General features: G+C 43.5%; 2 protein-coding genes across 8 annotated transcripts in view; one reads left to right on the top strand and one right to left on the bottom strand.

The window, feature by feature from the left end:
• Positions 1–1,516: 1,516 nt before the first annotated feature.
• On the bottom strand, positions 1,517–26,790 carry XKR9 (XK related 9). 4 transcript variants are annotated; one of them, XM_073330873.2, is made up of 4 exons: positions 26,371–26,790; positions 9,022–9,599; positions 2,993–3,216; positions 1,517–2,375 (listed from the first exon to the last, which is right to left on the bottom strand). In XM_073330873.2, exons 2-4 carry the CDS (start codon positions 9,291–9,293, stop codon positions 1,735–1,737), a joined length of 1,137 nt encoding a protein of 378 aa, XP_073186974.1. In that variant the 5' UTR covers positions 9,294–9,599; positions 26,371–26,790; the 3' UTR covers positions 1,517–1,734. The 4 variants fall into 4 exon arrangements, with proteins under 4 accessions (XP_073186974.1, XP_073186976.1, XP_073186977.1 ...); XM_073330875.2 differs by lacking the exon at positions 26,371–26,790 and adding an exon at positions 4,587–4,686 and having other exon boundaries at positions 9,022–9,108; XM_073330876.2 differs by lacking the exon at positions 26,371–26,790 and adding an exon at positions 4,587–4,683 and having other exon boundaries at positions 9,022–9,102.
• Positions 26,208–27,353, top strand: part of LACTB2 (lactamase beta 2) — a 33,287-nt gene continuing 32,141 nt past the window's right edge. For 3 of the 4 annotated variants that reach the window (XM_073330870.2, XM_073330872.2, XM_073330871.2), the window contains exon 1: positions 26,209–26,390. In XM_073330870.2, coding sequence (XP_073186971.1) covers positions 26,269–26,390 — 122 coding nt within the window. In that variant the 5' untranslated portion in view covers positions 26,209–26,268. Of the gene's footprint in view, positions 26,391–27,353 lie in introns of all 4 variants that reach the window. The other variant, XR_012157168.2, reaches the window with a different exon arrangement.

Here is a 27,353-nt window from a genome sequence, read left to right on the forward strand (position 1 = left end):
TGTTACGGTACCCTTCTTTCAGCGGAGAGAACAGGACCTGTTTTGGGAGGCGATGGTCTGGCATCCAGCAAGACTAACCCCCTCCCCATGTTGGGTGAGCAGAGTGGATCCTTAAAGGGACTGTTCAGTCGTGGGTGCAGCTGCCAAGATGCTCGAACGGCCTCAATCCTCAGGCAAGACACCTATCACACATCCACCGCCTGCGTGTCGGTCTGTGACTAGGAACTTCCGGATTTCACTGTCCTGTTCCCATCGCCACTTGCCAATCACCACCAGACTTTTGACTTGTGCAAATGTTATTTTCCCAAAAACTGGAAGATGCCTGTGTGGGACTTCTTTTAAAGTGGGGAGACTGGTGCACAACAGTCACCACACTACCCTTGACAGATAGAGGACTTGAAACCAATGGCATGGACACCATGATGATTGGAAATCCTCAGTTTGCTGCAGTCTTCATCCACCTTCACAGCCGTTGTAACATTACATAACAGCTGTATACCAGGACTCTAGCCTTCCCTATGCTGAGACTAAGGTTATGTCTACACTACTGCGGGATCGATGCTGTTGCAATCAATGCACCGGGGGTCGATTTAGCGGATCTAGTGAACACCCACTAAATCGATGGCAGAGTGCTCTCTGGTCGACTCCAGTACTCCACCGGGAATGAGAGGAGTAAGGTAAGTCAATGGGAGAGTGTCTCCCGTCAACCCAGTGCGGAGCAGTCACCGCAGTAAATCAACCTAAGCTATGTCGACTCCAGCTACATTAGTGATGTAGCTGGAGTCACGTAACTTAGTGTAGACATAGCCTAACACTTAAAGCATTAGACCTAAAAACCATTGGGAGAGAAAAGTTTCAAGGGAGATATCTCTTCCTCTGTGTGAGATTCCTGCCTTTAGCTTTTAGTCATTTAGACTGCAGTGCTGGTATAATCCAGGTCTGCAAGCTACTGGCATCTGAAAATCCACACAGGGTGTGTGGGAGGATGAGAGCACAGCAATGAAACAGGAGGGTGTGTTACCAGAGCATCTGTAAAATATACTGATTGAGCACATCTCCGCAAAAGCATTTTCTGGCCAGGGTCCTATTGCACTGTGGCCCAATTAAAGTTACTGTTTCCTGGTAGAACTCCCAGGGGAGGCCTCTGGGTTTGTAGCTACCCTTCCTAGAGAATACATGTACCTCTCTCACCAGGAGGGTAAATCCAGTCCTCTGTGATCCCTGTGTTCAGGTACAGTTAACAGATCACGGTCCTTGGTTATTTCAGATGAAGCCCAGGCCTTTAACACTGCCAAGCAAGGAGATGTGAGCCTTGTTTTGAAAAGAAGTACATTTCAGAAACAAAGACAATATCAACAGTAACTTGATTTGGTTTTCTTTTCCTACATTCTGTGTGGACAAAATAAAACTGGGTTTGGGTGGGAAAGTAGGATTGGTTGTTTGTTTTGCCTTTACAAGGGCTATTTTTGTATTTTATTTATTTTGCAAGTGATAGAAAAACACCAATATTCTTTGCAGAAGTGTTTAGTTTATTTTATAAAGTCTTTGCTTTGTAGGGTAGTACAGCAGAACCAATAATTATTCAGAGCTGGTAACTACTACCATTCCCATTAGCAATTATTTTACTTGAAATGCTCACTGCTAGTAGGAAAAGTAAAGACAGAGTGAGTGACAGTCCAGGTAATATTTGCTTCGATTTGCACATATTTAAAAATTCACATAATTCTATCCTCTTCATTGCATTATGAAATTTCTTATTCTACTGGTTTCTTCTTTTTCTCTTTCTCTTGCTAGTCCATCAACTTTATCTGAAGCACTTTCTTGTTTGAAATAAATAGTGGGGTGGAAAAACATATAATAAACAATAAGACAAATAATACCTAACACCAGAGTGAGAAAAACTGTGATGCTCACAAATGTAAAATATAATTGCTCAGTAACTGAAGTCTTCCAGAACACACACATTATGCCTGAAGTTACAAGCACATGAGTGGCATAATAACTAGAAATATGTATTTTTGTTTGTTCCCCCTTGACATTAAAAAATGTAAAAATAAGAATGATCCCAACAACAGTCCTGTATAAAAATTCCATCCTCTTAGATTTGCAAAACATAGTGTGTTGCTTCAAAGTCCAGCTGAAGCCCAAGGTCCAAAGAAATATTAGCAGAAATATACTACTTATGATATTTAATAGGGTGGCCAGTGCAATACTCAGTATCCAAGAAGTCAGTGTGAACAGTTTATACAAGAGGTACAGTAACTTAGGAGGCACCCCAGCAAATTGATTTTTATCAGGCAGAGATTTTCGTAATGATATCTGATAGTCAAGTGTTGACCAGGAAATGCTGCAGAAAGATGTGATGATGGAAGCATCTAAATAAAACACAAGGATAGATGTTAGTTCCATGGAAAAACTTAATATATTTTTACTTAAACATTCTTTATATCTGAGAGGAAGAATGGTCCTGTTGTTGGGGCACTTCTGAGTCCCAGGTTCAATTCCTTGCTCCTCCACTAATTTCTGTGTGACCTTGGGCAAGTTACTTAGCCTTTTATGTTCCTCAGTTCCCCATCTGTAAAATGGGGATAATAGCACTGCCCTACATCATAGAGGTGTTGTTAGGAGGAATATATTAAAGACTGTGAGGAGCTCAGTAATGGGAGCCATAGAAGTACCTTAGATATCTACCTATTCAATAAGTGAAAACAAAATAGACTACTCTGAAATGATTCAGTTGGTTACATCCATTAGCTTTCACTTATCAAACACAATACAATGTTATTCTTAAATATTATTATTACATATTACAGTGTAACTTTTCCCAGAGTTTAGTAAAATAGATAACCTAATAGAGGAAGTTTTAAACTAAATGTTAAATAAAATTGTACTGGGATATGACAGGGAATACTTTAAAGTTTTACCTGATACTAGGGATTGCCTTCTTAGTGGAGATTTAACTATATTCAACTTTCAAATGAGAGAGACTTACACTGACTGAAGGCAGCCTTGTCATGCTCCATCAGGATGTAAATCTGAAGAATGAGCTGGGGTGTCGTCTTCAGGAAAGTCTTAAATACCCTGAGCATACTAATATCAGCCAATGCATCAATGGCACGTTTATGAATGATACTGGCAGGGCCCCCAGTAAGTTCATCTCCAGAGCAGTTTTGTTTAAAAGCAGCCTGGTAGCCATGTTTCAGTGCAAACCAATATCTACAAAGAGAAATATATATATAAAAACTTGGTTAGACAGAGTTTTTTTTAAAAGCACTGTTCTACAAAATAGTGAAAACTAGTTAAGATTTTAGCCATTTTGTTCTCAGTTCAAAGTATCATTATTTGTTTTTAATTCTCTTTGAATGGGAAACTTTACTTCTTACTAATGCAAAATGCACATCGAGGTTAATGTTAGTAATGGGTGCAATCAAAGAAAGTAAATTGAATGGAATGAGATTGGCCTGAGTAAAGACCATAGGATTGAGTTAATTAAGTTTAATTTCTTTAAACAGGATATATTTCTGAATCTCCCCTTTGCCGCCTCCTTGTCCCCTTCACTTTAGGATGACACTTTCATTTTTCATGCACCCAGATCCCTAGATGTACACATGCAAACTGGAGATTGTGCATACATGAAACTATGTGTGTATGCATGTATCCCCTAACATGCACATCAGCTGATTTGCACATCTACATCAAATTTGCGCATTCTTTTGTGGGTTCATTTTTTTAAATGTAGCCCTAATTCTTTAAGCTGTTTCTTTTCTAAGGAACCCAAGAGACTTTCAATACAGAAAATAACTGTCAGGACACACATATTTCATACAATGATATGATCTGGATGGTGTCATATGATAAATCAGATTCTTTGTCAGATACTGAGGGCGTATAAATGACCTCTCAAAACACTTCTATTTTGTCCTTAAGGCTATATAATCATTTCCTTTGAAAGAAAACTAAATGGAATGATACATTATACTGGAGCTAGTGAATCATGACAGATTTACTTCCTGCCTTGTGAAGTACCTTTTCTGTTCAAGATATCTGTATTGCCATGTGGGAGACCTATGTTTAATTCCCAGTACCAAGTCATTTGTTTTTCAGTCCTAGAGGAGTTGGCAGGGCTGTGGAAATAGAGTGCTTAGCTTTAGCCCCTTGAGGGGAGGGAATATTAAACTCTAGTCAAAAGAGACACCATTTGGACATTTAAGGAAGCAACTGTGATCATCTGCACACAGAAATCTATTCAGTCCTCCTTGGGGAAAAAAATGATAGCTGCAAGCAGATGTAGGACCAGATCCACAGCTGGTGTAAATCAGTGTAGATCCTTTGATGTCAGGAGTTACACCTGTGCTACCTAAGGATCTGGCCCATTGCCTCCAAAGTGGAAGTTTAAAGTAGGGTGAGGAAAGCCCTGCAGATAGTAGGTATGGTGAGCCAAGTCTAAAAGAACAGGCTCTAAGGGATAATTACATCATTTATTTCCTGTGGAATTGTTTAGCAATAAACAAAGAGTCTTTCAGAACCAGTTAGCAATGAACATACAAGAAAGAAAATCTCCTAATAAGTATCCATGAAGGCCTCACCCCGTCATCTTTCAAGGCAAAGTAACAATCTCTTCCACTGAGTGCTTGCCCAGTCTCTGCTTTTAAGTGATTCATAAACATCTGGTGTGCAAATTGTCTGCTGAAGAGAGACCATTCAGTTATCATTGATTCCACTTTCAAATCCCTGGAACTTCCACTAGCCTTGTCCAGAGAACCGATTCTAATTCCACCATTGGCAAAACAGTGGAAAAACAGCCATTCCACTAGGGAATTATCCTTTATTTTGCCTACTTTTTTTGGTGGTGTGTCCCGTGGCTAGGGTTTTCCTGAGAAGACTGGTTCCAGCTCTGAAATATATACTAACAGTGAACACATCTTAGAAGTTCAGATTAGGCTCAAAGTAGCATCCAAAAGTTTGGACACTTCTCTGACATGTTCAAACCTCTTTGCTTTTCAAATCAGACTGTAAAACACACCCAAAAAACCCCCCCTCTTGACTCGATTTGTGCCTGAAATACCACTAAAAAAAAAAATAGGCTGTTTTCAGAGATGCTGAAATGCCATGATCTTTCTAAAGCTCAAAAATATTCATATTTTGAGGTAAGTTTCTTAATTTAGCCAAACCATGTTTTATACTGCTGCCCGTCACCATAGTACTGAGAGCTTTCCATGTAAAATTGATAGTCATTCTGAAAGAATTCTAATGCAGGGACAGTTTAAGCACAGCTCAGACTCCTTGCAGAGCCATTCTAGGGGGCTTCCAGGCACAAGGCCCAAAATTCCAAGTGTGACCTCTCTCCCTACATTTGGCCAACTACCCTATGGTGCTAGCTGGGGGTTCCACACCGGGGACATGGGTGGGGAAAATAGTGATTGTTTACAGAAATGGTGAATGCATCTGAGGACTGAGTTAAAATGGGGAAGCTACAACCACACCTGGCTGCTTCAGCAGAGAGACCAGTAGTGAATAGGCATGGAAACTGAACTACCCTTTTCATCAGTGTAGGTGGGTGATCCCTCTAGGTCAGGGGTGAGGCACATTGGTGGGGACAGCCTGCAGTGCTGGAGCTCATGATATTTCTGTTCAGTAGACAGATTTCAGTCACCTGAATTTTAACTATGACACCTTTCACCAGCATTAAGAGCCAAATCCTGCTCTGTGGCCATGGAGGATACAGGTCCTATGACAATGCTTTGCTTTAACAGAGGAAAAGGAGAGAGGCGGGATTTGAACATCTATGCCACCTACCTGCTGCAGTGATCTGCTTTGTGTGGGATCCCTGTGTCCCAGCAATGCACTACCCATTGTCCCCAAAGAAGGCAGAGTGTACACCAGCCTCGGGCCTAAGCATTGCAGTCCTGAAGCAGCAGTCACAGCTACAGAGCAGCTACGTTACTACTTCATGGCCTAGAGCAGTGGTCTCCAAACTGGGGTGCACACACCCCAGGGGGTGTGCGAGATGATCCCAGGGGGTGCGCGGCAGCAGGATCGCTGCCAGACGGCACTCTGCCATTTTTGTTCTGCGGCAGAAGCTCTGCATGTCCAGGGCTGGTGTTCCCCTCTGGCGGCCCACCTGTGGCAGGTCTTCCGGTCTTCTTCTGTCAGCAGCACGCCTGCAGCAGGTCTTCCAGGGTGCATGAGCCAAAAAGTTTGGAGACCACTGGCCTAGAGATGCCCTTCTCCTTGCAGAGATTCTTACAATGCAACCTTGACATACAAGCTGTGCACTACTTCCATGATTTGGTTCTGACTCCATTACTTAAAAGAAAGAAACTCACAGGTGGAATTGTTTTCTTGTATTACATTTGTTGCATATCTATTTTACTGTGTTCTGAGTAATCTTCCATAAATAAAATCCTGCACTGCTTGGCAAAACATCTGTAACTTTTTCAAGTTATAAAACAATTAAGAATGCAAACATCTGGTTCTTGCCTCTGAAATGTAAACATCTGTATAGTTTGCAATGTTTTCAAGAAAAACTGTTAAAGTAAATCAACCTGTTACACACACTCAACCATCAGAGCCTGAGTTTGTCCAAACACCAAGTAAGTGCAAATCTGATGCACTGAATATGAGCTCCAGAGCTCAGACCTGAGGGAGCAGATGTGGTAAGAGGTGAACACCACATATGTTGTTAAAGGGATTCCTCTAGAATAAGATGTGTACTGCATATTATAGAATCATAGGACTAGAAGGCATCTTGAGAGGTCATCTAGTCCAGTCCCCTGCCTCATGGCAGGACTAAGTATTATCTAGACCATTCCTGACAGGTGTTTGTTTAATCTGCTCTTTAAAATTTCCAATGATGGAGATTCCACAACCTCCCTAGGGGTTATCATGTCCCCAACTGTTATCATGTCCCCTCTCGGTCTTCTCTTTTCCAGACTAAACAAAGCCAGTTTTTTTCAATCTTCCTTCATAGGTCACGTTTTCTGGAACTTTAATCATTTTTGTCGCTCTTCTCTGGATTCTCTCCAGTTTGTCCACATCCTTCTTTAAATGTGGCACCCAGAACTGGACACAATACTCCAGTTGAGGCTTAAACAGTGCAGAGTTGAGTGAAAGAATTATTTCTCATGTCTTGCTTACAACACTCCTGCTAATACAGCCCAGAATGATGTTCGCTTTTTTTGCAACAGCGTTACACTGTTGACTCATATTTAGCTTGTGGTCCACTATGACCCCCAGATCCCTTTCTGCAGTACTCCTTCCTAGGCACTCATTTCCCATTTTGTATGTGTGCAACTGATTGTTCCTTCCTAAATGGAGTACTTTGCATTTGTTCTTCTTGAATTTCATCCTATTTACTTCAGACCATTTCTCCACTTTGTCCAGATCATTTTGAATTTTAATCCTATCTTCCAAAGCACTTGCATCCCCTCCCAGGTTGGTATCGTCCGCAAACTTTATAAGTGTACTCTCTATGCCAAGGGTCTCAAACACGTGGCCCGCTGGGTTATTTTCTGCAGCCCGCCAGCTCCCCGCAGCCTCCTCCCCACCTCCCCAGCGTTTACGTAGAGCGGCTCCAGCCCTGCGTGCATCAGGGGCAGGGCAGGCTCCCTCCCTGCCTGCCCTGCCCCCGCACCACTCCGGGAAGTGGCTGGGACCTGGAGGAGCAGGAGGGGGGCCACAGGGGTCTGTGTGTTGCCCTGGCCGCTCTTCCAGGTACCTCCCCCGAAGCGCCCATTGGCTGGGAACGGGGAACCTTGGGAGCTTTGGGGGAGGTACCTAGAGGAGCAGCCAGGAAAACACACAGACCCCTTTGCCCCCCACCCCAGGTTCCAGCTGCTTACCGGAACGGCGCAGGGGCAGGGCGGGCAGGGAGCCTGCCCTGCCCCCAGTGTGCGCCGGGCCGGACCCACCCCCTGAACCCCTCCTGCACCCCGACCCCCTGCCCTGAGCCCCCTGCTGCACTCCGCACCCTTGCCCCGAGCCCCTGCCACACCCCGCACCCCTCCTGCACTCCCTGGGGGCAGGGAGGAGGCGGAGTTGGGGTGGGGGTTTCAGGGAAGGGGTTGGAATGGGGGCAGGGGTAGGAAAAGGTGGGGCAGGATGGGGCCTCATGGAAGAGGTGGAATGGGGGCGGGGCCGGGGCAGTGGGTGGCGGGGGGTCAGTGGTGCGGCCCTCGGACCAATGTACTAGTCCTCATGTGGCCCTCGTGGTCATTTGAGTTTGAGATCCGTGCTTTATGCCATTATCTAAATCATTGATGAAGATATTGAACAGAACCAGATCCAGAACTGGTCCCTGCAGGACCCCATTTGTTAAGTCCTTCCAGCATGACTGTGAACCACTGATAACTACTCTCTGGGAATGGTTTTCCAACCAGTTTTGCACCCACCTTATAGTATCTCCATCTAGGTTGCATTTCCCTAGTTTGTTTATGAGAAGGTCATGCGAGACAGTATCAAAAGCTTTACTAAATTATCAATTATCTATTTTTTCAGGATAGATTTGTTAGACTGTTCATAAATTATAAATATTTTAGCATCCATTCTGGCCACTCAGACAGCTCATTTGAATATAAAACTTATACTTATATAATTTTTGAAACAACCCACCATTTCATTTAGCATCTGCAGATGAGCTGAGTGCCATAAATAAACCAACATGCAAAATCAGGTCTATGAAAAAATTTGCTCATTACAAAATAGCAACCACAGCTGTTAGGGATCCCGGCAGTTTATATATTTTAAAAGAACACATTTCATCAACTATGTTACAAATGATACCTCACTTTACTAAAAGTGAAAGTTGTTTTTTTTTTAAATTAACTCTTTATTATGTACTCCCTCATTTTGGACAATGAAAATAGATTGTCAGTTTCACATTTTTTAAAGTTAGTTCCAATGAATTTTGCTTTCAGTTTCTTATGTATTAGCTCACGGTTGCAATATTGGGAGGCAATACTGTAGGAGAGTGTTTAAAAGCAATATGATTTATTTTTTTAATATTTGAAAGTCGGCCTTTACCTTGTAAAAATTCCACCATGCAAGAAATGAAGTAGAAAAATCCAGTTCAGCTTCCGAGGATAAGGGCTTTCACAGTCTTCTTTAAACCATTCATAACTAAAAATCTGTACTATTACTGATGACAGACTCCTAAAAACCAGTGTCAAAATACCCAAAGAATATTGTCCCTCACAGAAATAGTTACTAGTGACCCAGATATCTGCTGCAATATCAGCTACATAAATTACAATTCCAAGAACTGACATAGTAAAATTCCACTTAGTTAATTTCATTATGAGTTAGTTTTCCATTATTGTCATTGCGTTATCACTTAATATAAGAAGGAGAAGAAGTCAGAGCATATCTAAATACACTCTTACACCTAGTGATACAACCTTCTCATAATGTTTTCTATAAAGGAAAGCTGTAGTGTATATTTTCAGTATGGAAAATTGAATCAAAATAAAGAGACTTCAATTTTTATGCTCTTTGCTAGAATACTAAACTAATTCCATTGCTACGTGTCCATTCCAGAAAGCGTACGTGTAAACATCTTTTTAATTATGCTGGTAGATGTCATTCTTCCTAGTTTCTGGCTCCTGAAAAGAAGAATAAATGAAGGATCACCAATAACAAGAGCAATAATTCAGAAAAGCATAAAGCCCCCCAGCAATTCACATAATAATTTAAAAGGAAAAGCAAAGTGTATGCGGGATGCTCATGGACAATCACTGGGAATGATAAATGTCTGACCAGTTGAAATTACTCTCCTGACAGCAGTGATTCTGAACCTTGCCCGGTATGAGTGGAACTTTCTTGTTATAAGTGGACATTTCTAAGTGTAGAGTTAAGAGATGCTAAGAAAGAAGCCCGATACCATGAGCTTTTTAAACCTCAGTTAATGTGGGTAAAGATTGTGACTCCTTCCCAACACTACTCATTAAGACAGAATATTCATGAAAGCCCGCCTTTCTGGACTCTCAAAAGATATAAGAGAGGCAAGTCGGGTAAGGTAATATCTTTTACTGGACCAACTTCTGTTGGTGACAGCACACACTTTTGATCTTACACAGAGCTCTTCTTCAGACCCTTCTTACCTCACCCACCTTGTCTCTCTAATCTCCTGGGACTTACATGGCTACAACACTTTTTTTAAAAATGTCTTCCACAGTCAATAGCTAATCCATGAGAATCTGGGCTTGTTCAAGATACTACCTTCTTCCTCTGCCTCTGAGTGCCCACAAAGAGTGGAGAACAATCATACCTTGAATACACATCATTATACAGCTACACACATTGTGTGATTGGAAGACTTTTCACTGTTTAATGGTTTTATCTTTCACGTTTGTCCATATTCAGTGACTACAAAAGAGTACCCCTTAGGCTACTGAACAGGATCAAGGCTGTTTGCATGAATGATCATTCCTATGAAGGAATCACTAGCCAGACCCTGCTTTACTGTAGAATATGTATCCTTATTATCGGGGGAAGCAGATTACAGTCCCTACATTAAGGTTGCCTAACAATTTCCATAATAATGATTTTTGTGACTTTTTCTTTGACAATCTCACACACCTCTATTGTTTTCAGCAGACCTTTGATATTCAGCAGAGGGAATGTCCTTGAGGGATCAGTCTTGGGACCAATCTTCTTTAACATTTTCATTCATGACCTTGGCAAAAACGTGGGAATGTGCTAACAAAATCTGCAGATGACACAAAGTTGGGAGGTATTGCCAATCCAGAGGAGGACCAGAATATCATACAAGATCTGGAGGACCTTGAAAACTGGAGAAATAGAAATGGGATGAAATTTAATAGTACTAAGTGCAAGGTCATGCACTTAGGGACTAACTAGAATTTTTGCTACAAGCTGGAGACTTCTTAGTTGAAAGCAACAGAAGAGGAGAAAACTTTGGATGTATTGGTTGATCACAGGATGACTATGAGCTACCAGTGAAATGTGGCTGTGCATCAGGCGAAGGATTTCCAGTAAAGATAGGGAAATGTTATTGCCATTATGCCAGGCACTGGTGAGACCTCATCTGGAATACTGTGTGCAAGTCTAGTCTCCCATGTTTAAGGAGATCAATTCAAACTGGAACAGGTGCAGAGAAAGGCTACTAGTATGATCAGAGGAATGGAAAACCTACCTTATGAGAGAAGACTCAAAGAGCTTGGCTTGTTTAGCTTAACCAAACAAAGGCTGAAAGGAGATATGATTGCTCTCTATAAATACATCAGAGGATAAATAGCAGGGAGGGTGAGGCATTATTTAAGCACCAATGTTTACACAAGAACAAAGTAATATAAACTAGTCATCAACAAGTTTAGGCTTCAAATTAGACAAAGGCTTCTAACCATCAGAGGAGTGAAATTCTGGAACAACCTTCCGAGGGGATCAGTGGGGGCAAAAAATCTAACCGGTTTCAAGACTGAGCTTGATAAGTTTATGGAGGTGATGGGATGATGAAATTGCCTACAATGGTATGTGGCCCAACCCTCCAGGATTGTCCTGAAGTATCCAGGAATTAAAGATTAAGCTTTAATTAAAGATTATGTCAGATAATGAAACCTCCAGGAATATGCCCAACCAAAATTGGCAACCCTACCCATTTGCAATTGCTAGTAGCAAAAATCCCCAGTGGTCGGAGATGGGGCACTAGATAGACGGGGCTCTGAGTTACTATAGAGAATTCTTTCCCAGGTGTCTTGCTGGGGGGTCATGCTGACATGCTCAAGGTTCAACTGATTGCCATATTTCGGATCAGGAAGGAATTTTCCCCCAAGTCAGATTGGCAGAGACCCTGGGATTTTTTTGCCTTCCTCTGCAGCATGGAGCACAGATCACTTGCTGGTTTAAACTAGAGCAAATGGTGAATTCTCTGTAACTTGAAGTCTTTAAACCATGATTTGAGGACTTCAATAACTCAGTCAGAGGTTATGGGTCTATTACAAGAGGATGGGGTGGGGGTGGCGGGGCGGGTTTTGTGACTTGAGATGTGCAGGATATCAGACTAGATGATCACAATGGCCCCTTCTGGCCTTAAAGTCTATGAGTCTATGAGCTGTGGAACTGCATTTTCTTTGTCTCATAAAATTCCATTCAGTTTTTCTTGAATTATAAACTGTTAAAAGTCACCAGTTCCCTTCTATTCTCTTACGTGCATGAGTCAGGAAATTTTTGGCAGCATACCAAAACAACCAAACATATGAAAATTCCAAAATGTCAGGCTCACACCACAACCAAAGCAGTATCAGACAGACACTTTATGGGGAACACCTGGGGGCAGCCAGCAGAGCTGGGGCAGGAAAGATTGGGAGGAAGAGAGTTGGGCTGGGCTTGCTTTGGATTTTTGTGATTTTTGGACACCTGCCCACTAAGAAGTGAACTGAGACCATTAGCTAATATGACATAGACCACAAGAAAGATTGTGACAATTCTTAATTGATATTGACCAGACCAAATTTTGAATAGTGACCTAGCTATTACAAGTCTCCTGTTCTGTCTACTTCCTATCTCAAGTGTTGGCCTGTGGCCAGTAGAGTGAGGTACTCTCAGAACTCAGATACCTGGAGTCCCTTCAACTGACAAAAAAAAAAAAACCCTGTCACTAACTTCAGGAACAGCCAGCATGGATTCACCAAGGGAAGGTCATGCCTGACTAATCTAATCGCCTTTTATGATGAGATTACTGGTTCTGTGGATGAAGGGAAAGCAGTGGATGTATTGTTTCTTGACTTTAGCAAAGCTTTTGACACCGTCTCCCACAGTATTCTTATCAGCAAGTTAAGGAAGTATGGGCTGGATGAATGCACTATAAGGTGGGTAGAAAGCTGGCTAGATTGTCGGGCTCAATGGGTAGTGATCAATGGCTCCATGTCTAGTTGGCAGCCGGTATCAAGTGGAGTACCCCAAGGGTCGGTTCTGGGGCCGGTTTTGTTCAATATCTTCATAAATGATCTGGAGGATGGTGTGGATTGCACTCTCAGCAAATTTGCGGATGATACTAAACTGGGAGGAGTGGTAGATACGCTGGAGGGGAGGGATAGGATACAGAAGGACCTAGACAAATTGGAGGATTGGGCCAAAAGAAATCTGATGAGGTTCAATAAGGATAAGTGCAGGGTCCTGCACTTAGGACGGAAGAACCCAATGCACAGCTACAGACTAGGGACCGAATGGCTAGGCAGCAGTTCTGCGGAAAAGGACCTAGGGGTGACAGTGGACGAGAAGCTGGATATGAGTCAGCAGTGTGCCCTTGTTGCCAAGAAGGCCAATGGCATTTTGGGATGTATAAGTAGGGGCATAGCGAGCAGATCGAGGGACGTGATCGTTCCCCTCTATTCGACATTGGTGAGGCCTCATCTGGAGTACTGTGTCCAGTTTTGGGCTCCACACTTCAAGAGGGATGTGGATAAATTGGAGAGAGTCCAGCGAAGGGCAACAAAAATGATTAGGGGACTGGAACACATGAGTTATGAGGAGAGGCTGAGGGAGTTGGGATTGTTTAGCCTGCAGAAGAGAAGAATGAGGGGGGATTTGATAGCTGCTTTCAACTACCTGAAAGGGGGTTCCGAAGAGGATGGCTCTAGACTGTTCTCAATGGTAGCAGATGACAGAACGAGGAGTAATGGTCTCAAGTTGCAGTGGGGGAGGTTTAGATTGGATATTAGGAAAAACTTTTTCACTAAGAGGGTGGTGAAACACTGGAATGCGTTACCTAGGGAGGTGGTAGAATCTCCTTCCTTAGAGGTTTTTAAGGTCAGGCTTGACAAAGCCCTGGCTGGGATGATTTAACTGAGAATTGGTCCTGCTTCGAGCAGGGGGTTGGACTAGATGACCTTCTGGGGTCCCTTCCAACCCTGATATTCTATGATTCTATGATTCTATGATTCTTCCAAATATCAAGTGCAATTGACATGATCTGGGGAGGTTAGGGGAGTAAACTTTGGTACACAGTAGTGCATGAGCTAAACTGAACTTTGCACTCACTAATATTTCATAACCTAATAATAATTCTTTCACGTATGTAATATTTAAATTGGCAACCTGATAGATATGTTTCTTCAGAAAAAAAATAAAGCTCTGAATATACTTGATATGTAAGGATCACTTCACTTACCCTTAATATTTAACTGCCATTGCAATGGGACACAGTACCTATTGCACAGTTTTTAGGATGGAGGATGAAGAATAATATCACTATTTGAAAATATAAGAACGTAGCTATTGGCCACTACAGGAGGCAGAATAAGATATGATGAATAAACAGTCTGATCCAATATGATAAGTCTTATGCTTCTATATGGACAGGGAGAATATAATTGTTGATGTTGATATCTTTCAGGATAGCAGGATTAACATGGATAATGTGCAATATGCTATGGGATACCTGGGGACAAGCTTTTAGATGACTTCAGTCATGATCTGTGATTTTTGTGCCTGAAATATGTGTGTGTAAATTGCACTTCAAACTACTCATATGGGCCCAATCTCTGTACCCTTATTTCAGTATCTGAGCAACTCACAAACATTAATGAATTCATCCTCTCCACACTCTTTAATAGGGAAGTATTATAATCACTATTTTGTCAAGGTAACACAGGAATTCTGTCACGGATCCACAAACTGAATCCATATCTCCCAAACTCCACTACTGCCTTAATCACAAGACTATGCACAAATGCCTTTTTGCAGATACATCTGAAATCTCAACTGGAAATCTGACCCTTAATGTACACAAGGGTTTATGTGTAATCTATGACAGTCCTTCCAATAGTTAAAGCATCTCCTAATATCATGTGAGGTACAAGTTCAATGCCGACTTGGAGAAGGGTGTTGTCTCCTATGCCCCACAGCACCTGGAATCTCCTAGTCCCTAATCCAAGAACTCTAGGCTCAAAACTTGCTTACCATACAAGATCTGTTAAGATATCATCCATCAGAAATACAATTTTAATATCCGGTGCTAAAATATGTGCCTGTTCTGAAACCCAACATACCTTTTCACAGTCATTCTGAGATACAGCAGAAGCTGTACATTTCCTGGACACTACTGTGCTAATAAGCGATGGTCACATAAACACCACCCTATACCGGAAACCTACTGACCGCAATACTTACCTACATACCTCCAGCTTCCATCCAGGACACACCACACGATCCATTGTCTACAGCCAAGCTCCAAGATACAACCGCATTTGCTCCAATCCCTCAGACAGAGACAAACACCTACAAGATCTCTATCAAGCATTCTTAAAACTACAATACCCACCTGCTGAAGTGAAAAAACAGATTGACAGAGCCAGAAGAGTACCCAGAAGTCGCCTACTACAGGACAGGCCTAACAAAGAAAATAACAGAACGCCACTAGCTTCCACCTTCAGCCCCCAGCTAAAACCTCTCCAACGCATCAACAAAGATTTACAACCTATCCTGAAAAATGATCCCTCACTCTCACAGATCTCGGGAGACAGACCAGTCCTTGCTTACAGACAGCCCCCCAACCTGATGCAAATACTGTCCAGCAACCACACACCACAAAACAAAAACACTAACCCAGGAACCTATCCTTGCAACAAAGCCCGATGCCAACTCTATCCTCATATTTATTAAAGTGACACCATCATAGCACCTAATCACATTAGCCACACCATCAGGGGCTCGTTCACCTGCACATCTACCAATGTGATATATGCCATCATGTGCCAGCAAAGCCCCTCTGCCATGTACATTGGCCAAACAGGACAGTCTCCATGCAAAAGAATAAATGGACACAAATCTGACATCAGGAATCATAACATTCAAAACCCAGTAGGAGAACACTTCAACCTCTCTGGCCTCTCAATAAAAGATTTAAGGGTGGCAATTTTGCAACAGAAAAGCTTCAAAAACAGACTCCAACTAGAAACTGCTAAGCTTGAATTAATATGCAAACTAGATACCATTAACTTGGGTTTGAATAGAGACTGGGAGTGGCTGGGTCATTACACATGTTGAATCTATTTCCTTAAGTTAAGTATCCTCATACCTTCTTGTCAACTGTCTAAATGGGCCATCTTGATTATCACTACAAAAGTTTTTTTTCTCCTGCTGATAATAGCTCATCTTAACTACTTAGCATCTCACAGTTTGTGTGGTAACTACCAACTTATCTGTATGTGTATATATATATTACTGTATGTGTATATATATATATTACTATATGTTCCATTCTATGCATCCGATGAAGTGAGCTATAGCTCACGAAAGCTTATGCTCAGATAAATTTGTTAGTCTCTAAGGTGCCACAAGTACTGTTCTTTTTGCGGATACAGACTAACACAGCTGCTACTCTGAAAACTAAAAGGTAGACATTTACTGCTTGCAGTATATTTAAAACACTATCATAAAATGCAAACTTACCTTAATACCTGCAACAGACAAGTCAACGTTTTCACTGTAAAATCCCTGGTCTGCACCAAGCAGCTTTGAAGGTCTGAACATTTCTCATACTGTCACTGTGTGTCTTGAAAGTTTGCCATCGGCAAAAGTGAAAGGCTATGTGGCATAATGCAAACTGAAACTTAAATCTCCGGTTGACCATGTGACATAGTTAATAAACTGTGAGATATCTGGAACTGCCAATCCTTATGAATGTATACATTATTCTAATAGAATTCTAAAAAAGCCTTTATCTATGGATTTTGAATATAGTCCTAAAATAAAGGTTATTTAACTAAATCTCATTTCACGTCCTTCACTCCATGAAAGTATATCAACTTGTTGAAATAACACTGGTTTCTTAAGACTTATTGATCAAAATCAATATACATATATATGCAGATTTAGCAAAGCTTGTGAATATATTTGACTTATTAATAAATAAAGAATTGTTCGGCAGTTGTCTTTCCAATAAGATACATATAAAATGTATACAAAAGGTAGGGGTTTTGCTTTTTCATGCAATGAGATGAACAGATGAATGTGTTTTGATGCTTGAAAAAGGTAAGTGTACAAAAAAATTCTCCCTGGCAAAAATGCAATAATGGGGAAGCATAAAGATTCAATAGACTAAAAAGGGAAAGTCTGCTGATGGCCAGAAAATGCATATATCTTTTTTTAAGTGTTTTAAAAATAGCTGCAATTGCAAAGGTATAAAAATAACAAACAAAAACTCAAACAAAAAAAATCCTATATCACTAATACTTCTAACTAGCAGCTTCTAAATTATATTGGAATGATTTATTTTGTGAAATTGTTTGCATTACCCTATTCAGCAAAGTTTGTATAATAAACACAGAATTATATTTTCATGCTTAGGCAATAGAGATGTTATTATTTAGCCTCAATGAAAGTGTTTACTCTCAGCAGTTACACATATCATGGGCAAAAGATAAAAGCTGAGGGCCACATTTTTAAAGGTGTTTAAGGTGTCTATCTGAACCAAAAAAAATTTTTTTTAAACTTAGCCATAAGTTAATATCATATGGTTGTATAATATGAAGCAACCTCATTTCAAAACTCATTTTGTTTAGTTCTTTTGTTGTTTATAATGTTCACACTCCCTGTTCAGACTATTTTTTCCCAAATAAATAATCTTTGGTTAGTATGCTTTTACTAAAAATGCAAACCTTCTGTCTGAATTGGAGAAGCTGAAGCAAATCACTGTCCACTCTAGAAGATCTAGTAGAATTGCAAAAACATATTAACTTCAATCAGTGCATACTAGTAAGAGGGGTATCAAAGTTTTGTGCCTAGTGGTCAGGTTCTGGAAATGAATACCAAAGGCTTTCTTGCGGCAGAAAGAACCTGTAAATTAATTCCTCAAAGGATATTACTGCTGCCATCTACAGACCAAATAGCTTCATAGCTCCTACATGTGATTAGAAAATACATTATTTATTTAGAAGAAATTTACACTGATACTAAAAAAGAAAGAGAAACACTTGATGGTTGATTTGATAAGCAGTCAGAATCTTACCATTCAAAGCAATTAAGGAGGAAAAAAATCACCGGTACAGTTTGTGGGAGATATTTAGCAAATCTGAAGATGTTTTCCCCTTATACGTTCAGGATTATGCAAAAAAAAAAATGGATTTACATTAGAGAGAATCAGCTACCAAAATATACAAGTTGCCTAGGTATCTTCAGGTCCCATCATTTTTATATACACATCACAGATATGCCTAACCCAAGAGCCAAATTTTACCTGGTGGATGAAAATAGGTTTAATGGAGCCCCAAACAGATGCACATGTACACTGCAAAACAGCATTTTAAGGCACCTGACTTCTGGCTGAGTCCAATTCCATTCACTGACCCATGCTCAACTATAGACAGTAGGAGTAATCTAGAAGAGGGAGGGAAGGTTGTGTGTAAAGGCCACTGCTGAGTCAGAGCATATGTATATAAAATGCAGCCTTAGCCCCTCTGACTCAAAGCAACATCCTGTAATTGCCCCTCTGAGGCTGAAGATCCTGGAAAGTGAGAAATTAATGTGACGAGTGTGATATAAATAATGGTTCAGATAGATTAAAGAGACTGGCTTGGCAAAATTTTGGAGGCACCAGAATAGAGACAGCCAATAATTGTCTGTTGTCCATCTGCTGTATGGAATTTCTGGTATACACCTATAAACAGCTCCAGCCAGAATTTGGTCCCAGAGAGAGATTTTTAATCACTGCAGAAAGGATCATCAACAGATGTAGTTCTTTCCAGACCAACATCATAACACTGTCAGACCCAGACTTTGGTACCCTCCCAAAAATTCTGCTTGTAAAGATAGCACATAATCCTAATTGTGTCCCTCCCACTGTTTAGAATAGTTACCTTCACTGGATCTGTGAAGGTAGGTGTGGTGATCTGTGGGTTTCCTTTATATAGTTGTCTGGCAGGTTCCATTGTTGAAGCTGATCATGGTATCCAGAGAGATTTCCACCACAACTTCAACAACCACTACCCATCCATTAAACTCTCTCTGGAACACTCCCACACTAGCATCAACTTCCTGGATACCACCATCAACTTCAACAATGGAACCTAAAGAATACCATATACAAGAAACCCACAGATCACCACATTTACCTTCAGAGATCCAGCAGCCATCCCAAATGCACCAAGAAATCTATAGCCAGGCACTCAAATACCATAGAATATGTTCCAAGGAGAAAGTCCAGTATAAACACACTAAAACCACCTTCTCCAAAAAAGGACACTTTACCAGAGAAGTAGATCATATCATGGAATGGACCACCCAAATAACCTGAGAGAACCTGCTTCAGTATGGAAATAAAAAACCTCTCTGACCCCACACCCCTAGTTAGGTTTCAAAGTAGCAGCCGTGTTAGTCTGTATTCGCAAAAAGAAAAGGAGGACTTGTGGCACCTTAGAGACTAACAAATTTATCTGAGCATAAGCTTTCGTGAGCTACAGCTCACTTCATCGGATGCATTCAGTGGAAAATACGGTGGGGAGATTTATATACATAGAGAACATGAAACAATGGGTGTTACCATACACACTGTAACAAGAGTGATCTCTTAAGGTGAGCTATTACCAGCAGGAGAGCGGGGGGGGGAGGGGGGACCTTTTGTAGTGATAATCAAGGTGGGCCATTTCCAGCAGTTGACAAGAACGTCTGAGGAACAGTGGGGGGCGGAGGAGGGGAATAAACATGGGGAAATAGTTTACTTTGTGTAATGACCCATCCACTCCCAGTCTCTATTCAAGCCTAAGTTAATTGTATCCAGTTTGCAAATTAATTCCAATTCAGCAGTCTCTCGTTGGAGTCTGTTTTTGAAGTTTTTTGTTGAAGAATTGCGACTTTTAGGTCTGTAATCGAGTGACCAAAGAGATTGAAGTGTTCTCCAACTGGTTTTTGAATGTTATAATTCTTGACATCTGATTTGTGTCCATTTATTCTTTTACGTAGAGACTGTCCAGTTTGACCAATGTGCATGGCAGAGGGGCATTGCTGGCACATGATGGCATGTATCACATTGGCAGATGTGCAGGTGAACGAGCCTCTGATAGTGTGGCTGATGTGATTAGGCCCTATGATGGTGTCCCCTGAATAGATATGTGGACACAGTTGGCAACGGGCTTTGTTGCAAGGATAGGTTCCTGGGTTAGTGGTTCTGTTGTGGGGTGTGTGGTTGCTGGTGAGTATTTACTAAACCCATATGGGGTATCATTAAACAATTACAACCCATACTTCAGGGGGACTACATCCTGAAATAAATCTTCCTGAAAGATCTTTCCCTCCTCTTCTGGCCTTCAAACAACCCCCCAGCCTCTCCAAACTCATTATCAGAAGCAAGCTTCCCACAGACCAGGACATACCAACTCAAAGCGGCACCAGACGCTGTCAGAATAGATGCAAAACCTGTAGACATATCTCCACTGCTAGGATGATCAACAACTCCAACAACACACCTTTCAAGATCCATGGATCCTACACATGCCTATCACGACATATGGTGTACCTCATCCAGTGCACTAAATGCTCCAGTCACAACTATGTGGCTGAAACCAGACAATCACTGTTCTCTCAAATGAACTTATACAGGAAAATGATAAAAGTCAAAAACACCATATCCCCTGTGGGTGAACACTTTTCACAAAACAATCCGTCTGTATCTGACCACTTAGTCCTCATTCTCAAGGGAAATCTGCACAACAACTTTAAAAGATGAGCCTGGGAGCTTAAATTAATAACTTTGCTGGACACTGAGGCCATGTCTACACTAGCACTTATGACGGCAAAACTTTTGTCACTCAGGGACGTGAAAAAAGCACCTCCCTGAGTGTCATAAGTTTTTCTGGCATAAGCACCGGTGTGCACAGTGCTGCTGGCAGGAGACACTCTCCAGACAATATAGCTACCACCATGCTTTGAGCTGGTTTTATTATGTTGATAGGCGAGCTCTCTCCCGTCTGCATAACGCAGCTACATGAGCACTCTTACACTCATGTAAGCTTAAGCTTGTAAGTGTAGACATGGCCTAAAAGCATGGACTGAATAGAGACAATGGACTTATGACTTATTACAACAATCTATAACCCACTAGCAACACCCAGCCCCAGATGCTTTTTTCCCCCTCCCTTCCTTTCTCCCTCTATGACTGGAAGGTTTCAGAGTAACAGCCGTGTTAGTCTGTATTCGCAAAAAGAAAAGGAGTACTTGTGGCACCTTAGAGACTAACCAATTTATTTGAGCATGAGCTTTCGTGAGCTACAGCTCACTTCATCGGATGCATACCGTGGAAACTGCAGCAGACTTTATATATACACAGAGAATATGAAACAATACCTCCTCCCACCCCACTGTCCTGCTGGTAATAGCTTATCTAAAGTGATCATCAGGTTGGGCCATTTCCAGCACAAATCCAGGTTTTCTCACCCTCCACCCCCCCACACAAATTCACTCTCCTGCTGGTGATAGCCCATCCAAAGTGACAACTCTTTACACAATGTGCATGATAATCAAGTTGGTCCATTTCCTGCACAAATCCAGGTTCTCTCACCCCCTCACCCCCCTCCCAAAAACCACACACACAAACTCACTATCCTGCTGGTAATAGCTCATCCAAAGTGACCATTCTCCCTACAATGTGCATGATAATCAAGGTGGGCCATTTCCAGCACAAATCCAGGTTTTCTCACATCCCCCCCACCCCCATACACACACAAACTCACTCTCCTGCTGGTAATAGCTCATCCAAACTGACCACTCTCCAAGTTTAAATCCAAGTTAAACCAGAACATCGGGGGTGGGGGGGTAGGAAAAAACAAGAGGAAATAGGCTACCTTGCATAATGACTTAGCCACTCCCAGTCTCTATTTAAGCCTAAATTAATAGTATCCAATTTGCAAATGAATTCCAATTCAGCAGTTTCTCGCTGACCGCTATTCCTACCTGCATGCCTCCAGCTTTCATCCTGACCACACCACACGATCCATCGTCTACAGCCAAGCTCTGCGATACAACCGCACTTGTTCCAACCCCTCAGACAGAGACAAACACCTACAAGATCTCTGTCAAGCTTTCTTACAACTACAATACCCACCTGCAGAAGTAAAGAAACAGATTGATAGAGCCAGAAGAGTTCCCAGAAGTTACCTACTACAGGACAGGCCTAACAAAGAAAATAACAGAACGCCACTAGCCGTCACCTTCAGCCCCCAACTAAAACCCCTCCAACGCATTATTAAGGATCTACAACCTATCCTAAAGGATGACCCAACACTCTCACAAATCTTGGGAGACAGGCCAGTCCTTGCCTACAGACAGCCCTGAAACCTGAAGCAAATACTCACCAACAACCACATACCACACAACAGAACCACTAACCCAGGAACTTATCCTTGCAACAAAGCCCGTTGCCAATTGTGCCCACATATCTATTCAGGGGACACCATCACAGGGCCTAATAACATCAGCCACACTATCAGAGGCTCGTTCACCTGCACATCCACCAATGTGATATATGCCATCATGTGCCAGCAATGCCCCTCTGCCATGTACATTGGTCAAACTGGACAGTCTCTACATAAAAGAATAAATGGACACAAATCAGATGTCAAGAATTATAACATTCATAAACCAGTAGGAGAACACTTCAATCTCTCTGGTCACGCAATCACAGACATGAAGGTCGCTATCTTAAAACAAAGAAACTTCAAATCCAGACTCCAGCGAGAAACTGCTGAATTGGAATTCATTTGCAAATTGGATACTATTAATTTAGGCTTAAATAGAGACTGGGAGTGGCTAAGTCATTATGCAAGGTAGCCTATTTTCTCTTGTTTTTTCCTACCCCCCCCACCCGATGTTCTGGTTTAACTTGGATTTAAACTTGGAGAGTGGTCAGTTTGGATGAGCTATTACCAGCAGGAGAGTGAGTTTGTGTGTGTATGGGGGTGGGGGGGATGTGAGAAAACCTGGATTTGTGCTGGAAATGGCCCACCTTGATTATCATGCACATTGTAGGGAGAATGGTCACTTTGGATGAGCTATTACCAGCAGGATAGTGAGTTTGTGTGTGTGGTTTTTGGGAGGGGGGTGAGGGGGTGAGAGAACCTGGATTTGTGCAGGAAATGGACCAACTTGATTATCATGCACATTGTGTAAAGAGTTGTCACTTTGGATGGGCTATCACCAGCAGGAGAGTGAATTTGTGTGGGGGGGTGGAGGGTGAGAAAACCTGGATTTGTGCTGGAAATGGCCCAACCTGATGATCACTTTAGATAAGCTATTACCAGCAGGACAGTGGGGTGGGAGGAGGTATTGTTTCATATTCTCTGTGTATATATAAAGTCTGCTGCAGTTTCCACGGTATGCATCCAATGAAGTGAGCTGTAGCTCACGAAAGCTCATGCTCAAATAAATTGGTTAGTCTCTAAGGTGCCACAAGTACTCCTTTTCTTTTTATGACTGGAAGATTGTTAATACGCCACTTTACCTTGAATGGTTCTTTAAAATACATGTTAACTACTTATCCTAAACAATCTGTTCCAATTTGTATTTAGCTGTGACACTCTGAGGCTTGCAGCGTTTCTCAACCTGGGGTCCCCTAGGGGGTCGCAAGCAGGTTTCAGGGGATCTGCCAAGAAGGGCTGGCATTAGACTTGCTGGGGCCCAAGACAGAAAGCTGAAACCCCACTGCCTGGGGCTAAAGCCCAGGGCTGAAGCTGAAGCCTGAGCAACTTAGCTTCACAGGGCCCCCTGTGGTGTGGAGCCCCAGGCAATTGCCCTGCTTGCTATCCCTTAACACTGGCCCTGGCTTTTATATGCAGAAAAACGTTTGTTGTGGCACATGTGGCCATGGAGTTTTTATAGCATGTTGTGGGGGCCTCAGAAAGAAAAAGGTTGAGAACTTCTGCTCTACACTACAGAGTTAGGTCGATGTAAGCCTTACGCAGACCTAATTACATCAGTGTACACACTACAGCCTTGCTCCCCCCAGTGTAAGTGCCCTACTACATTGACATAACTCCACCTCCATGAAAGGCATAGGGCTTGTCAGCATAGTTAGGGCAATACAGTGTCCATGTAGACACTGCATTACTTATATTGGCTGCTGGCTGTCATTCTTGTCAATTTCTAGGGGGGCAGCAGGGGTGGCAGGGTAGCCAGGCTCTAGCTGTCACCGCGGGGCGGGGGGGCGGGGTTCCAGCTAGAGCCTGGCTGCCCCCTCAGGATTCCTGCTCCCAAGCAGGCTGTGGCTGACCCACTTCCTGCTAGGAGCCATTCTGCCCCCAGATCCCCCAACCCAGCTGCTGCCCAGGCTCACAGCTTCGAACCGAGCTGCACCCACCTGGCTCCCTGCTCCCAGCTGGGTCCTGCCCAGTGGCTCCCAGCTCCCTGCTGGGAGCCCTGGTGCTGCCTGGAGGCTCCCCACTCCCTGCAAGAAGCCCACACGTTGCACCAAGGCTCCCAGCTCACTGCCAAGAGCCTAGAACCACCTGGCTGCAGCAGGTTGCTGAGAGCCCAGGATGGTGCCGGGCTCCTGGTGGCAGGGAGCGGGAGCCAAGAGCCCGCAGGAATCAACTTCTTTTGAGCTTACAAAGAGCTCTTCTTCAGGTCTGGTAAACATACTCAGAGCATCACAAGGTAAAACAGATTGTTTATTGTAAGTAATTAACACAAGTACAACAACACGCAAGCCAGGGAGTGGAGCATTCCTCAGAGTATTGAGAGGAGCTGCAAAGGTGACATAAAGGAACCTTGGGCAGCCTCCGCGAAGATGCACAAAGATCTCTTGGACTACAACACAGAATTGGGTCATAACCCACTCATATTGCACGTGTGATATTAATGTATACGTTAAACAGTGTAATAAGAAAAATACTGATTATTTGAAATGTTGGTAAGAATATGTTGCTTTGAAACTTTTTTCCTCCACTTGTCCACAAATCATCCCCTACCCAACCTGCATACCTTCTAACTGCACTGGTTCTGCTCTGTGGCTCTTTTGGTTATGGAGGAAAGGGCAAGTAAGGCCCTTATAATTTAGTAATTTGTAAGTATCTGTTTATTTCCCAATCTTCAAGTGATCATTTTTCCTCACACCTAAGCCTCAGAACTTGGCTAATTAACAATACTATGAAGAAAATCACCACTGGACTGGGACCAGGCAATACAAATTTCTGCCCAAAGGCAGAATATGTGGGGAAGTTTGAGGATGGAAAATGGTGGGGTATGGGGAGAAGATAGTGGAAATCAGTTTACGAATGTCATCCATCATAGCTAACACCTGTTAAAGGATGGCACAAGTCTCATGGGGACTTTGACCACTCTTGGCCCCCTTGGACAGACTCAGGGGAAGCCAAAGGCAGCATTGTCTGTGTGTGGTGGTTCCTGTGAGGCTCAGCTGGAGCACAGAGAAGCATTCCATGGGAGTTTCAGTCCCGGTAGCTGCCATGCGCAGGTGGCCTTTGGGTGCCAGGGGCAAAGCCACCCTTCCTGTGCTGTGGTTTGCTCAGATTTCCACGCAGTGGCAACTGATGCATTGGCAGTCGATTTAGCTACCATCTATCGCTCTCCTGTTGACTCCTGTACTCCACCTCATCGAGGGTACATCTTCACTACCCACGGGATCTGTGGGCTGCGATCGATCCAGCAGGGGTTGGTTTATCCCATCTAGTGAAGACACGATAAATCGATCCCCGAGCGCTCTCCCGTCGACTCCTGTACTCCAGCACGGAAAGAGGCGCAGGCAGAGTCGACAGGGGAGCAGCAGCAGTCGACTCACCGCAGTGAAGACACCATGGTAAGTCAATCTAAGTATGTCGGCTTCAGCTATGTTATTCATGTAGCTGAAGTTGCCTAACTTAGATCAATCCCTTCTCCCTCCCCCCCCCCCCAGAGTAGAACAGCGCTGAAAAAAGTAAGGGGGGGGTCAACGGGAGAGCGTCTTCTGTCGACCTAGCGTAGTGTGGACCCCGCGGTAAGAAGATCGAAGCTACGTCGATTCGAGTTATGGTATTCACGTAACTCAAATTGCGTAGCGTAGATGGACTAGGCCTAAGAAGGGCGCCGAGGTGAGCTCTGGGTTCCCGGGGCAGCCGTGGGAAGGAGGCGATTGGGCCATGGCCAAGCAACCCCTGGCCAAGCAGCCCCGCCCAACTTCCTCCAAGCAAAGGCCACCGCCCAGCCCCTGCGGGAACTACAGCTACGGTCGCGCGCTCTGCGCTGGGCGGAACAAGGGGCAGCTACGTTCCGCTTTCTTCTGTCGGGCGCGCGCCGGCGCCGCCGCCGTGAGGCTGTTGGCGCCGGGGGGACATGGCGTCGCTGCTGCCGCGCATTGAGCGGCTCTCCTCGCGGGTGGTGCGCGTGCTGGGCTGTAACCCGGGCCCCATGACCTTGCAGGGGACCAACACCTACCTGGTGGGGACCGGGCCCAGGTAACAGCCCCGCCCTTCAGCCGAGCGCGGGCTAGCGCCACGGCGCCGGCAGCTTCAGCCCGCTCTGACTCTGCCCCGCGGCCGCCGCGCCGCGCCGCTGGAACCCCGCAGACGCCGCCTGGCTGAGGCTGGAGCTCGGTCGCCGGAGTGTGGGAGTGGGGCCATGCTCTCTGCGCTGATGTGCCTTTTAGGGGGGCTTTCGGGGGTCACGGGAAGCCTAGGGCGTCGGGTTGGGAGACTAGGGGCAGCGAAGGGTTCCCCCGGCTCTGGCACGCAATTTTGTCCGTTTGTATGCTGGGATTCTGGGTCCGTCAGGATTTCACCTTCCCTGTCTTCCTTCCAGAGAGGTTCTACATCTTTCACGTAGTTCCCTTGGTATATTTGTCCCGAGTTCAGTGTTAAGGTCCATGGTCCAGCATAGTCAGTGATTTACCTCAGGGCCTGATGACAACAGGTCTTGGCTTTTTCCCTGGGGTTGCCACGTTTTTTCTGGGCACCCTGTGTAAACTTTGACTTACCGACACTGATGTTGAGTGGTTGTGTCAGGGTCCAAAGTTTCAACACTCTTTATTTTGATTCAAAGATTCCTTTGTGCTGTCTGTAGGGGCTCTGGCAATTAAATGTTGCAACAGAATAATCCATCAGCATTCAAAAAGCAAACATATGTAAACTCAGCTCGGCCAAAAAAACCTGCTTCTCCCATCTTTCTGGAAACCTATCCTCAATTCTCCCCAAAAATGCTACCAAATATATGTAGGGTGACCAGACAGCAAGTGTAAAAAAGCGGGACAGGGGTAGGGGTGTAATAAGTGCCTGTATAAGAAAAAGCCCCCAAAACCAGGGCTGTCCCTATAAAATCAGGACATCTGGTCACCCTAAATAAAATCGGGACATTTGGTCACCTTCTGCAGCATGCCCAAACCTCACTGAATTTAGGCTGTTCTGGACCAAAGCAGTGCCAGG

This window comes from Lepidochelys kempii, chromosome 2 (assembly GCF_965140285.1).
Source record: "Lepidochelys kempii isolate rLepKem1 chromosome 2, rLepKem1.hap1, whole genome shotgun sequence".
Taxonomy (NCBI): Eukaryota; Metazoa; Chordata; order Testudines; family Cheloniidae; genus Lepidochelys; species Lepidochelys kempii.

Bases quoted from the DNA above. Each gene is read 5' to 3' on its own strand.
- XKR9 (XM_073330873.2), bottom strand. From the start codon at position 9,293: ATGAAATTAACTAAGTGGAATTTTACTATGTCAGTTCTTGGAATTGTA. The intron at 3,217-9,021 runs GTAAAGGCCGAC...TTCTCTTTGTAG, and splicing joins CATGGTGGAATTTTTACAAG to ATATTGGTTTGCACTGAAAC. The intron at 2,376-2,992 runs GTAAGTCTCTCT...TGTTTTATTTAG, and splicing joins CAAGGCTGCCTTCAGTCAGT to ATGCTTCCATCATCACATCT.